Source organism: Trichosurus vulpecula, chromosome 4, assembly GCF_011100635.1.
Source record: "Trichosurus vulpecula isolate mTriVul1 chromosome 4, mTriVul1.pri, whole genome shotgun sequence".
In the NCBI taxonomy this organism is placed as follows: Eukaryota; Metazoa; Chordata; class Mammalia; order Diprotodontia; family Phalangeridae; genus Trichosurus; species Trichosurus vulpecula.
The window spans coordinates 146,428,410-146,443,172 of NC_050576.1; the positions used below are offsets into that span (position 1 = coordinate 146,428,410).

General features: G+C 36.5%; 1 protein-coding gene across 1 annotated transcript in view; it reads left to right on the top strand.

Moving 5' to 3' along the window:
• LYST (lysosomal trafficking regulator) overlaps window positions 1–14,763 on the top strand; it is a 172,078-nt gene that overhangs the window by 23,412 nt on the left and 133,903 nt on the right. Inside the window, exons 6-9 of the mRNA XM_036757264.1 lie at window positions 304–465; window positions 1,384–1,537; window positions 10,005–10,228; window positions 11,407–11,473. Of these exons, the coding sequence (XP_036613159.1) occupies window positions 304–465; window positions 1,384–1,537; window positions 10,005–10,228; window positions 11,407–11,473 (607 nt within the window). The remainder of the gene's footprint in view (window positions 1–303; window positions 466–1,383; window positions 1,538–10,004; window positions 10,229–11,406; window positions 11,474–14,763) is intronic.

Sequence of the window (14,763 nt, forward strand, 5' to 3'; positions counted from 1 at the left end):
GGAGGTTAAATAAAGCTCAAATTGGGAGAACAATTTGCAGCCTAGTGAACATTTAGAGTGAAATTTATCTATGATAGACTGAAGTTTGTAAATAAAGATGATGAAGTAAGTAACAGATCTTTAAAACTTCAATATAAAGTATAACAGAAGATTGATATTTCTCCATTTGTAGTTTTTTCATCTTGGTTGTTTAAAAAGTAGGTCAAAATTAGTTCACTATTGGCATAAATTAAATATTTTATTCTGTAACTAAATATGATTAAAAACAAGTACACTTGATATTCTTTTTTTCCCTCCTCTTAGAACTTGTCTGTGGAAAATATATTATTTGAAATACAAGACTATCTTTCTCAGTCAAAGGTGGTTGAAACTGAGTTAGCTAAGCCTTTATTGGATACACTGCTTCGAGTAGCTTTGGGGAATTATTCAGCAGATTTGAATCATTCTGAAGAGAAAATTGAAAAGGTATGAGAGGATTTTGTTATGCCAAGGTGAAGACCAACCATGCAGGTGAGGTATAATTGTACGTACATTCAGGGCAGTGATTTGGAGTGGAGGCAAGGCTAGGCTCTGTACAAGTAATATGATTAGGAACAGGTAGTATGCATGATTATTAAATTATAAAAAGTGTTCTTTCACTTTAGTGGACTTCCTTTCTTAGTCATTTCATGCTGTGTCGAGGATGAATAAAGGATTTCTTGTACAACTGTGTGTGTGTGTGTGTGTGTGTGTGTGTTATTTTTAATAAATGTTGGGTAACTAATGCTCCATCACCTGTTAAACCCATTTTTGGAGCAGTGCTGACCTGGTTACTTAGATTATTTAATTTGCATTATTTTACTTAGTTTATGACAGATGAAGATTATACCATGTGCTTTCCATAATTCTGCATTTATGAAGAGCCATAGAATTTTAGAGCTTTAAGAGACCATATAGATTATCTAGTTTAACTTAAGCTTAATTTACTAATAATGAAATTGTCACTAAAAATGGAAAATGACTTGTCACCCAACAAGTAAACAAGAATTTGAATCTAAATCATCTGATTCTAAGTCCTGTTTCTTTTTCCCTATGATATATTGCCTCCCACTATTGAAAACAAGGTCTTAATGCCTTATTTTGCCAAAATTTCATAATTAGTTTTATAGTCCTTCTTAATTAATATGTTCGTTATTGTAGTGGTGTTTTCATACCCTTTCCTTGTGGCATATATTTCTCAGAGGACACAGAAAAGTTTTCTGTGATATAATCACAGTATGATATATTGTAGGGTTTTTTTTCAATATCAGTATATTAACATTGTTCAAATAAGTATAAACTTTTTTTTAATAATGAACAAATTATGTGCTACAAGTTTTGTGACTGAGCGCATTCATCTTACAGATTCATCAGACTGAGTCAGAGTCAGTATCTCAGCAAGGTGATCTCTCAGAAGAAACTGAGGAAGCCCATGGTACTTTTAAACTTTTTGCTGAAGAAGAAGGTTATGAAGCAGACAGTGAAAGTGATACTGAAGATAGTGAAAGCCCAGATGAAGGTAGGGTAGGATTGAATTTGAAAGTCAATTTATATAACTTGTGTGAAAATTCATAAATGATACAGTAATTATCTGATTTATCCAAGAATAAATAATTTAGATAACTACATGTGTTTGAATTTTGCTGTAACTATTTTCCTCTAGAGGAGAACTTAGTATCTGACCTCATATATGGGAACCTTTTTTCACTAGCACAGACCTTTATTGCTACCCATCTAAATTTTTACATTTGTGCAAGTGGTTGGCTAAATGAGCCTGTATTAGTAAGTAATTTCCTTTGAAATAGGAAACTTCGAGATACTACTCTCCTAATCCAAACCTTGTGTGCTTCTTAGTCTTTCATTCACACTAACCCTGTTTTCAACCTCATGGTTACATCTAATGCTTTTACCATTTAAACACATGAAATAATTGGGCCATGGTATGGGTCCTGATACCAGTGTTTTTTTTTTAAGTTACAAAGGAAACAAGCACCTACTAAGTAGCAGACACTCTGCTAAGTGCTTACAAATATTATCTCATTTGATCCTCACAACAACTCTGGAAGGTAGGATCTGTTATTATCCTTAATTTACATTTAAGAAAACTGAGGCAGAGGTTAAGTAACTTGCTCAGGATCACACAGCTAGTAAGTGCCTGAGGCTAGATTTGAACTAAGGTCTTTCTGACTCCATGCCCAACACTCTATCCACTGCACTGCCTAACTTCTTTAGTGGTTTGTCTATATTTTAGAACCGATTTTTTTTTAATCTTCCACTGATGTTAGTTCATGTAGACTTCTAGGATGTTTTCTTTGCGTATAAAAATTAGAGAAAAACTGGGAATTAATAGATTTAGGTACCTGGTTCTCCATATTTTTCCTGCTATGTCCCATTGCTTGCTGATTGTGGCTTCCCTGGCTTCTTTTGAGTATGAGCTAAAATCTCACCTTTGGCAAGAAGCTGTTCCCCATCTCACTTAATGTTAGTACCTTCCTCTGGGATTATTTCAAGTTTTCCGGTATAAATCTTGTTTGTACATAACTATTTACATGTTGTCTCCCTCATTAGGCTATGAGCTCCTTGTAGGCAGAAACTGTCTTGTACATTTCTTGATATCCTTAGTGCTTAACACAGTGTCTGGCACATAGCAGGCCCTTAATAAATGCTTGGTGACTTGACTTTCTACCAGGTTTCAAATTCTCTTGTGAATTTTACTCTTTTACCTACTATTTGTCATGGGATCAATGCAATTTTTTTTTAATATGGAAAAGATGGAAAAGTTTTTTTTCTTTTAGTCATTAATTTCCAAAGGATACTTGTAACTGAAAGAATTCAGAATCTTTCTATTTCACATCAATCATTCAGAAAGCATTTAAGTGCTTACTGTGTGCAAGGCATATAGTATACTTGGTGCTAGAGATATAAAGACAAAAACAAAAGAGACCCCACTCCCAGCTTCATTTGGGACAAAAGACATGTAGACATGTAAGTAAATACAAAATATATACATACAGGGTACTGGAGTGGTGGGGAGCATATCCAAGGTAGTTGGGAGTATCAAGAAAGTCCTTTTTTTAGGAATGGTTCTTGAGATGAGGTTTGGAAGAAGCTTGGATTCTAAAGCAGAAGCTAGGAGAGGAGTACATACTGCACATGAAGGACAACTTTTAGAAGGACACAGAGATGCAAGGTAGAATATTGTGGGCATGAAGGGCAGTTTATCATGAAGACAAGTAACAGACAATAAATAATAGGGAGCCACTGCAGCTTTTTGAGCAAGGCAGTGACATGGTCAGATCTCTGCTTTAGGAAAAGAACGTTGGCAGTTATGTAAAGAATGAATTGAAGAGGGAAGGGCTTTGAGGCAGGCAGTCCAATTAAGAAACTCTTGCAGTAATCTAGGTGAGAGACTGCGAGGGCTAGATCTAGGATGGTAACCACTGGAGTGGAGATAAGGAGACTAACTTACTGGGGATAGTTCTGATAAGCTTTTACTAACTGATTAGATATGGGACTTGAGGGACTGAAGAACTGAAGAGGACTCCAATTGTTTATATATACTGACAACTTAGGTGAACTTTCTAGAACTTTGGACTCCTGGGAATTTACAGTCTGGATAATATAGATAGGAAATATTTATTGAAGTCAGTAAGTTTCAGTACAGGCTGTAACTCAGAAGTACTGGTCTTACTTAGGTAACAATATTGTCAGGATCCACAATATGGTCTATAAGTTTCTTTTGTGACCCAAAGCCTGTGTTTTCTTCACCTGTAGATGGCAGAAAAAATTTGGTTTTATGATTTCTGAAGATTTATAAGAGATTCTTTTTGGATAAAAATTGTAAAGGTAGTTTACCTAGCTGCAATGATGGCTTTTCAGTAGAAACATTCTCATATTTTCATGTCTCCCAGTAAAATTTTAATTTTAAAAAACTTGTTAGAAATGTGTCTCTTAAAATTCAGGTATTTTTATAAATACCTTAGAATCTGTTATTTAGAAGTTGGTCCAATTCAAATTGAGTTAAACATTTATTAAGTTTGTGCTGTGTACTGAATGGTTCTTTGGAGTAGATATAAAGTTTAGATAATGACATGGCCTGCACAACTTATGGCCTTTGGGCTACTTGTGGCCCACCAAAGGATTTTGGGAGACCCGTGAAAAATGTAGATGTAAATGAAAGTAAAGATGTAACAAGTGCTTTGTCTATGCCCCACTTAACCTGCCTTCTATTAGTCACTATTGTGCCCGTCATATAGCTTGGCCACTACTTACTCTCTTCTGTTGTCACATGACCCCAGGCAACCAACCATTGTCGGTCTGTCTCTAGTCTGAAAGGAGAATTTCATGATAAATAAAAATCTTAAGTAATAAGTGTAATTAATTGATGTTAATTGAAATTTCCATTTTTAAAATATGGTTTATTTGCAAAAGAGTTTAATCATTAATTATACCATTACTTGGAAGGTCAGCTGCTGTGGCCCGAAGAGGTTTAGCCTATTTTAATTTTGGCCCCTACCTACTGCCAAGTTGTGCAGGTCTACCCCAGCCTCTTCCCTCTTCCTCTGTTCTCTATGGGCTGTGCTATTAAACCAGTGGAGGTCCATTCCAGGTAGTCAGAAAGGTGGATACTTGTCTTGCTACTCTGTTTCCACTCCTTATCTCATTCCCCTCAGCGATTCTTCCAAACACGGTCTGTCACACTTAGAGCAGATAACCAAACATGTTCAAGATCAAGACGGTAAGCTGGTTAGTTCACCTCCTGATTCTGAACATCATCACCTGCTCTCTCCTCCTCTCTGGTCCCATAAATTTCCTTATTTCTCACTAAGGATGATCAGTTCTTTCCTAGACCTTCACCACATGCTAGGTATAGCCTTGGATCACTCTCACATCCCACTGCTGCATTTGCTTCTACACACATGCTGATGAACATAGCTGGAGAAAATCATGAAGCCAAGCTGACTGGGTCCACTACAAAGTCTTGTTACATAAACTCAACTGGATCCTCACTGCTGCAAGGCAATCCTTTTTCTACAACCCCTTCATTAATTCACTGTCTCATGTAACAGCAGCTCTTCTAAACATCATCTTCTCTCCTCAAACCTTCCATGGTTTTCTTTATCATCATCCTCTCTGTTAAGAACTTTGCCTCATATTTTACTGAAAAAATTTGTCACAGGCCTCTGTCCTGGGCTTTCTTCTCCTCTGTACTGTTTCACCTAATGATTTCATCAGCTCCCATGGATGCAGTTATCATCATCATGCCCATATTCTCTCAGATTTACTTAGCCAGCTCCAATTTCTGATCTCTAGTCTTGCATCTCTAGTTACCTGTTGGAGATTGTGAACTGAGAGACATCTTGAAGTCAGCATGTCTAAAACTGAACTCACTGTTTTTCTTCCCAAACCTTTCTAAACTTCTCTATTACTGTTGAGGGTACCACCATCCTCCCAGTCACCCAGGCTCATAACCTAGATGTCATCCTCAATTCCTCACTCTCTTTCACACACCACCCCCATCCAATCTATTACCAAGGCCTCCTGATTTTACCTTTGTAATATCTCTTGAATGTACTTCTCTCCTCTGACACTGACCCCACCCTGGTGCAGGCTGGCTCTTACCTCCTCACTCCTACCTCTGTTGGTTGCTCTCCCTGCCACAAGTATCTCTGTATTCCAGTACATCTTCACTAGATTGTCAAAGTGATCTTCCTAATGTGCAGGTCTAGCCACGTCACCCTTCTCAAGAAACTCCATTGGCTAGTTCCCTGTCATCAAAATTGGGAATATAGAGACTCTTCTGTTTGGGTTTTAAAATCCTTTATAAACTCCTCCCCCCATTCCCCACCCTTCCAGTTATCTTACTCCATCACACAAGACACTCCATCTTCTGACTCCAAGGATTTTCAGTGGCTGTTAGCCGTGCCTGGAAGGCTAATCCATCACCTGGTGGAGTCTTTTGAAGTCATGATGGGTTGCTACTTTCATCAACATTTTGAGGTTGTTCAGAGTTGTTCCATCTCTTGTTCTGGGTGTAGGCATCGTGTAAATTGTTGTCCTGGTTTGGCCCGCCTCACCTTGCATCAGTTCATACCAGGGTCTCCATATTTCCTTTGAATCCATCCCTTTCATTATTTCTTGTGCACATTAAAATTTCATTATATTACCACATTCGAGTCAGCCATTCCCTAATTGAAAAATACCTGTTTTGTTTCCTATTCTTTGCTACGGTAAAAAGTGCTACTATGTATATCATACATATCTTGTACATATCAGTCTTTTAAAATCCTCTGTCTTTGACCTTCATGGGAAGTATATTCTTAGTAGTAGCATATCACTGGGTCATAGGGTACGGTATGTACAATTGAGTGACTTTTTAGGTATAGTTTCAAGTTATTTTCCAGAATGGTTGATATAACTCATAGTTCCACCAGTAGCACACTGGCATGCCTGTCCTCCTTCAGCCATTGCTATTTTCTTTTGTCCTCTTTGCCAATATGATGATGGAGACTCAGTTATTTTCAGCTTGCATTCCTGTTACCTTGAGTTTTGGAACATTTTTTTATACGGTTATTCCTTAGCTTGCATTTTTTCATTGAACTGCCTATTCATGTTCTTTGACCTTATATATTAGGGAATGTCTCATTTTTATATGTTTGTGTTAATTATATATCATTATATTATATTTTTATCAGAGAAATTAGTTGTGAAGGTGATTTTCCCCCAAAGTGTTTCACTTCTGGTTTTACTAGCACTTAATTTGGTTGTCCGTAAGCATTTCAATTTTCATAATCATATTTGTTCTTTTTGTCTTTTATAATTATCTGTATCCCTTGTTTAGGACAGGATCCACTCTGTAGCCATAGTTTGAGAAGAATCTTTCCTTTGACCTCTAATTTTTTCATATCACCTTTTTTATTTAAGTTATAAGTACTTTTGGAGTTTGTACCATATGGAGTAAAGTGTTTAAAATGAATTTCTGCCAGATTGCTTTCCAGTTTTCCCAAAAGTTTTTGTCAGACCCAATAGCTAGTGTCCTTGGGTTTACTGAACATTATACTACTGTGTCCAGTTGTTTTTGGGATCTTGTTTCCTTAAGGCCAGTCTGCACAATTTGTGGTCTGCCAAAGGATTTCGGGGCGGGGGGGGGGGGGCCTGTGAGAAATGTAGAGAAAGATGTCCTCTACATTTTCCGTAGGGTGCCGGAAATCCTTTGGTGTGCCTTCGGGCCACAGGTTGTACAGGCCTGCCTTAACCTATTCCATTGATCAACTTGATTATTTTAAAACTTGTACCAAATTGTTCTGAGGATTATTGTTTTATATAATTTGAAATCTGGTACTGTTAGGCCAGTTCCTTTTTTTCATATCTTATTCTTAATCTCCCTTCCATTTTTGACACTACTTGTTATCCTCTCTTAGTGTATATTTTCTTTTACCTTCCTTTCAGAAACATAATATTCTCCTTGCCCTTCTGTGATTCTTTTGCTTGCTCTTTGCACTCTCAAATCTAATGTAAATGTTTCCCAGATTTCTCTCTCCTCTTTCTACACTGCATTAGTTTTAACTCCATTTATTCACATGACTCCCAAATGAATGAGATGGAATGTAAAAGCATTTGTTAAGTACTTACTTATATACATGGTGTTGTGCTAAGCACTAGGAATAGAAATGTTTTAATAGTTTCTTCTCTCAAGGAGTTTACATTCTAATTGGGAAAGACAGCACATATAGGAGAGTAGAGGTAACAAAAAAGGGAAGTTTGTTCTTAAGAGGTGAACAATGGGGAGAAGGAGGCATAAATACATATGTGGTGGCAAAGATGGCCTAGATGGAAGGCTGGATGATTGGATGAGATAGAAAGCTGAAGCATGGTCTGGTGTTAGGGCCAGCCAATAGTTATAGTGGGCTAACTGAATTAGTTTGTATATATTTAGTCACCAGTCAACTGGGTTGGGTCCTCAGAATGCCAAGGACCCAGGAGAGGAGGTGCTGGTCTCAGGTTCATTGTTGATGGTCATGTGTGTGCTTGCACATCGCCCATGACCCACAGAATATCTTCACATGGATATGTAATCAGATATGGAAAACTGGGTTGTCTTTGTAAGCTTTGTCTCGTTCTTTTACCTTTGCCTTTATTCTTGTATTTGAAGTTGCAAAGTCCTGTTAATCTCTTCTCTGAAGCATTGCTTGCATTTATTCCCTTCTCTCTGAAACCACCTTAACAAGGTTATCATGCATTTAGACTATCAAAATAGACTCCCAGCAGGGCTTCCCAAAGTACTACTTCTTCTAATCTTTCCTTAATATTGCTGCCAAGCTGCACTTTCTTACACATAGATGTGGTCATGTCACTCCTTTGCTCAGAACTCTTCAGCGATTCTCTGTTTCTTACTAATTAAAGTTGATTTTCTTCTTCCTTGTGTTAAAAGCCCTCCCTTGACGATCTGGCATACATTTCCAGCCTTGTCTCCTGTTAACTTCACTCTGCCTTCTGTGGTTCTAAAAATGCGTATTGCCTTTTTTCGAGTTGTGCCCCTTATGCTTTGGATGCTTTAGTTTGGTTTTTTCCCTCCACTGCCTACAAGCATTTATTAATTGCCTACCAAGTGCAAGGAATACAAATAGAGACTACTTGCCCTCAAGGAGTGCACTTTCTGAGTGGGGAAGGGAGCACGTAAAAGGAAGCTGGAAAGGGGGACAGGATGAGAGGGAAAGAGATGAAGGTACTTCTCTGTACAGTAGAGAAGAATGAAGATGTGGCTAACTTGGGCATCTCCTTTAAGTGGAGGTTATGGGAGGAACCACCCAATTAGAGGGAGAGATCAAAGAGTTAGAGGATATTTACAGTGTGTGAAATACACAGGTGGAGTGAGCTTTCACAAAGAATTGGTTTCTGGGTGTATGGTATAGAAAGTATGGTATAGTGATAAGTTCAGCCTAGAGAGGAATGCTTCTCTTTGCCAGTTGAATTTCTACTCATCTTTTAAAGTCCGACTGAAATTCTACTTTTCCTGATGCCCTTGGTTGGTAGTAACTTTTCCCCCTCAGATTTCATATAACTTTTCTTTAATGTGCCCAACATTTAATATTGTGTCTTCGTAGTTATTTCTGTTAAAGGTGCATCTGCAACCTCAACTGTAAGTTTTTTGAAGTCAGAGATCCTGAGTTATCTTCCCCAGTACCCTTCCTAGTTCTCTTAATACAACAAGGATTTAATAAATATTTGGTGGTGGTAGTGTATTGGCATGCTGTCAGTGAGAACAGAGAGAGGGTGGGCGTACAAGAGATACTACAGAAGTCAAATTAATAGGTCTTATCAATTCAATAATGAAAATTAAGGAGGAGGGAAAGTAAAAGATACGCAAAATCTCAAGCATAGAGGCTGTATGGATAGTGATGTCCCCAATCCACTGATAGAAATGGTGAAGTCAAGAGGTAGAAGAGGTTTTGCACCCCCCCCCCAAAAAAAGTGTGTGCATGCACAAACACGTGGGTGTATACATATTTTGTCTGTTTTCATTGGTATTGGACCTCCCAATAAGGAAATTCCCTTTACCAAAGCAGTGAGTTGCCAGGAGGCACTTAGAGGTTAAGTGAATTGCCTGCAGTCACATCCAGTGTATGTTTGAGTCACAACTTGAACCCAGATATCCCTGATTATCAAATCACTTTTCTTTCAGGTAAACTAGGCTTTTCAGAGGTTGATTTTGAGGTACTGGCTAAATGGTTAGGTTGAGAAATCTTATAGGCATTGAAAAATTTAAATTGTTTAACAGATGTAAACTTTTCTTTATAGTATCCTTTAAATTGTTTTTATTTTGTATAAATATCATTTTTAACAAAGAATCACCTAGAAGGAAAATTAGTAAATACCTGAGGTGCTATTATTAATGTCACTAGTAGTTTTGAAATGATAGTCAATATTAGAATTATATTTGTTAAATTATAAATGAAAATTAACTACATTTTTTTTTTAAATTTTAGAAGACGTAAAGACTGAAACAGGATACATCAGTTCTTCAAGTTATTTAAATGATGTGATTGAAAACCTTGCACAAGGAGAATTAATATATCCTGAGATTTGTATACTGGAATTAAATTTGCTTTCAGCCAGTAAAGTCAAACTTGATGTGCTTGGCCATGTCTTTGAGAGCTTTTTGAAAATCATCAGGCAAAAGGAAAAAAATGTGACTTTACTCATGCAAAAGGTAAAATTTTAATATGGTTAATATGAGATGAATATTAATTAATAGCTTCATTTCCTTTTTTGTTTACTATAGTCTAATAATAGCTAGTATTAAATAGCACTTTAAGGTTTGCAAAGTGTTTTATATATAAATTATTTCATTTTATATTCACAATAATCATATAAGGTACATACTGTCATGATCATCATTTTTACAGAGGATGAGAGAAAATGAATATGAGAGAGGTTGTTAGGTGGCACAGTGGATAGAGTACTGGACCTGGACTAGGAAGACCTGAGTTCAAATCCAGATACTTACTGTATGACAAGTCACTTAACTTCAGTTTGACTCAGTTTTCTCAATTGTAAAATGGGGATAACAATAGTACTTATATCCCGTAATGTGAGATAATATTTGTAGAGTATTTAGCTAGGAATCCTTCCTAAAGTGTGGGTCTGACCATGTTCCCCCTATTCAATAATTCAGGTAACTCTTTATCATCTCTAATAATAAAATATAAAATGTTCTGTTTGCCATTCAAAGCCCATCATTACCTGTCCCCCTGCTACTTTTCCAGGCTTTTTATCCCTTACTCCTTCCCCTACCCCCAACATAGCTGTTATTCAGTGACACTGGCCTTCTTACTATTCCTCAAACAAGGTACTTCATTTCTTGCCTGTGCATTGTCTCTCTCTGGCTGCCCCTCATGCTTGGAATTTTCTTCTTCATCCCTGCCTCTTGGCTTCCATTACTTTAAGTCCTTGCTAAAATTTCACATTCTACAGAAAGCTTTTCTTAGCTTCCTTAAATTTAGTGCATTTCTTCTGGGATTGTTTCCAATTTCCCATGTGTATGTCTTGTTTTCACTTGTCTTCCCCATTAGACTGTGACTTTCTCTACATTAGGGACCATCATTTGCCTTTGTTCTGTTGTCTCCCCAGCACTCAGCCCAGTGCCTGGCAGATAAGTAGGTGATTAATAAATACTTGTCAACTTGACTTTTGCTTAATGTGATATTAAAGGCCATTTTTATGTAGGAAACAAATTACAAAGACTACTGTACAGTTATTCTATTTTAATATTTGTTTGTAACCAAAATGTCAGTTAACTCAATAAAGTACCATAATTGTTTAGTGTATTTTTTTTTTGCAGATCTCTGCGCTGATTCATTTTAAATTTTTTCGTGTTTTAATTCACAGCAAATTGTGAGAAATCTCTTAGGAGGGTTCCTAAAAATTTTTACAAAGGATGATTCTAGTTTACAAGGTAAGTTTGACTACTTCATTTTCATAAACAATTTCCATATTAATATATAATAAGTACAATATAGCACTGTATCAACGTGATAACAGGCAGTCAAGTAAAAAGTGTCGCTTGTCTGCTTTATGGTCAGCGCTGTGCCTGGGCACTTTTGTAGGAGACTAGAAAGTGCTTTTCCATGTGACTCTTACAATTAGGGACACAACACGAATGCAAGGAATAATATTGAAAAATTCAAGGAGTATATAATATAGTATTAAATTATATGGTAGAAATTATAGACACTATAAAAAGTGGTCCAAAGTAATGCTTTATCAAATGACTTCTGGGATTCCTTCCAAATGTTAATATTGTATGTGTCCATGAAAGGAAGATCAGTTAAGCCTAGTAGTCATGGAATGCTTCATGACCTAAAAATGAACTTCGAATGGTAAAATTATTTATATTAGGAAATAAGGAAGGCATCTCAGGTGAATGGAACAACACAAACAAAAACATGAAGTTAATATGACAAGAATGACTAAAGGATGTATCTTAGAAAGTAGTAGAAATAAGATTGTATAGGCATGGTGGACCAGATTATGAAGAATCTTGAGAAATAACAGGAAGAATTCGGAATTGATGTGAAAGGAAATAAGAAACCTTCAAAGGTTCCTTTGAGGAATAGAATGATCTTTTACTATGAGAATAGTGTTTAACAATTGTGCAAGATGCTTTGGAGGGGAAGAACCTTGTATCAGGGAAGCCACCTTAGGAGACTCTCATGGTCCAAGGTAGTAAGCCTGGAGTAGGGTTTTGGTGATGGGAATGGAAAGGAAGGAATATATTCGAAAAGCATTTCCAAGGAAGAATTATTCTAAATGGACTTTGCAATTAGGTAGTTTAAGGGATTTAGGGAAAATGATGAGTAAAAGATTAATCGAAGAATTAGGTTACCGGGAAAATAATGGTGATACGAATAAAGAGAGGAGAACCAATTTCATATAGTTTTTTTAATTGTTAAGTTGAAGGAATTCATATTTAACAGTTAGTTTTTGTCTTTTTTGTCTTCTATTGCCTTTCTATCTTTTTCCTTTATCTTTTGCTTTCCTAGGGATTTTTGAGGCAGAATTAGTCATTTTGGACTAATATGGTTCTAAGACTCAGGAAACCTGGATTTTGTTCTTAGTGCTTCTCCAAGTAAGGCAGGTAGAATCCTATTTTACTGAAGACCATTTTAATCTAGCTCTGTGTAAATGATTCTGTTTTCATGTACAACCTATAGCAAGGGCCTCATAATTTTGAGGGAGGGAGTTGTGCTTTTCATTCTTTTGAAAACATGACATCACTAGGAAGCAGTGTCAGAGGTAATGAAATCACTTTTAGGGTTGGAGTGAGTAGCCTACTTCATGTGCTATTGAGGCAGAGGTAGAGGAATTCTGTAGTCAATGTTGTTACTTTCTGGTCACACAATTTATTTCAGATTAAGGATCTTGCCTTGTAGAAATATTCCTCATTTTGAAAAGACTTAGTCCTCATTTAGAATAAGAATAGTCAATAGTTAAAACTTCAAACATTGTTTGTAACATGTCAAGCCCTGACCTCCAAATGCCTCAACTACACACTTGTACAGTTAGTGATATTTTTCCACCTCTGTACTTCTCCATTCCGGTCACACATCTGCTCTCTGTACCTTGTATTTTCAAAGCACAAATGTGAGGTTCCTCACATTTTCTGCCATCCTCTTGTCCTTGGCAAATGAGGGATTGTTCACACTGTTATCTGAGGTCCCCATTCTTGGGCTGACTGAGGCCCTAGTCTTTACTTCTCATTTCTTGCCTTTGCACTAAGCATCTAATTTCGTGCCCTGACTTCAATCCTGCAACTGTCTCTGGCCATGTCTGGCATCTGGGGCTGAGTTTGAGTATGGACATTCCAATATAGTTACCAGCTTGTGTGACAGTGCTTCACTGTTATGTCTGTAATATCGAGAGAAATCAAGGAAGGCCTTGAACATGTTGTGGCACCCCATGGTGAATTTATAGGAGGTTGTGGTCATAGGATAAACAAGCATTCATGGGTTGTAATCTGAGTTTTTGGAGGCGACATCTAGATCTATGAGATTATAGGTCAATTTGAGTATTTTTATTTTAATATCCTTAAGATTCTCTTGTAAGCAGTTTGTCAACTCAAATCCTGCTCACCTGCAGTTTTAAAATCCCAACAGACCCTACAAAATCTTTTGAAAACTTCATATGTTCATAATTTTTTATTCCATTCAAATACAGATGTAGAAGGGATAAATCTTAGAATAGCAGCATTTACCCTTTCAGATAGTATTGTTTAATCAGTCACCCAACAAGCATTTATTAAGCACCTACTGTGAATTAAGCACTGTGCTAGGTACTAGCAATAGAAAGATTAAAATGAACTAGTCCTGTCCTCAGAGACCTTACATTCTTTCAGGATTTTGGAAGTCTGGATTCTTTCTCCTGCTCTATGATAAACAATATGGTCCTTCTCCTTAAATTTATTATTTGCAAATGTACTGTTGCCCCAGTATTTACTTTATATAAGTTAATATAAAAACTCAATAAGCAGTAGACCCTTTGACTACTGTAATGGTAAACTTCCATGTTATGGTTTTGATAGCACATCAAATTCTAAATACAGTATACTTTCAACAAATTTTGTTTACTAAATGGAATAATCATTTTGCCTTAGAGTTAACTAAGATTCTGTGGCACTTTGTATAAAACAGTATGTAATGTTGAATAATAGTAGCAAGGAAAATAGTTTTGTTTTCTTAAGGTCTCTTCCAGTAGATATATGTATCCTAAATATATATATGCAGTCTAGCCATCCAAGTTGGACCAAATGGTAACAGTTCTTTCCACACTGGAAAAGAATAAGTGTTGGCAGTGACTGAGGGAAAATAGTTGCTTCTGTGCTATCTTTACCCTCTGCAAATAAAGGTGGGTTTCTATATTCTCAACATATTCCCTGCAAAAATTTAAGCTTAGTAATACAAACACCTCTAAAAATGGAATCTTTATCTTACAGAATGTATTTTCTCTCCTAACGATGACTCAATTTTAGTTTATTGTACCATGTAAACTTTGTCACCCAGGCTCAAAACTTTTGATAATTTTCTCTTTCTTTAACCTCTGTACTCAGGAAGTTATAAAATTCTGAAGATTCCTTTTTTCCAGTATGTCAGATCCATCCCTTCTTTTTTCTTTATTTCTCTTTTGTTTGGTCCAGACCAGTTATTTAATTGATGTAAGGAATTCCTGTGGAAGAAACTCTCTACCAAT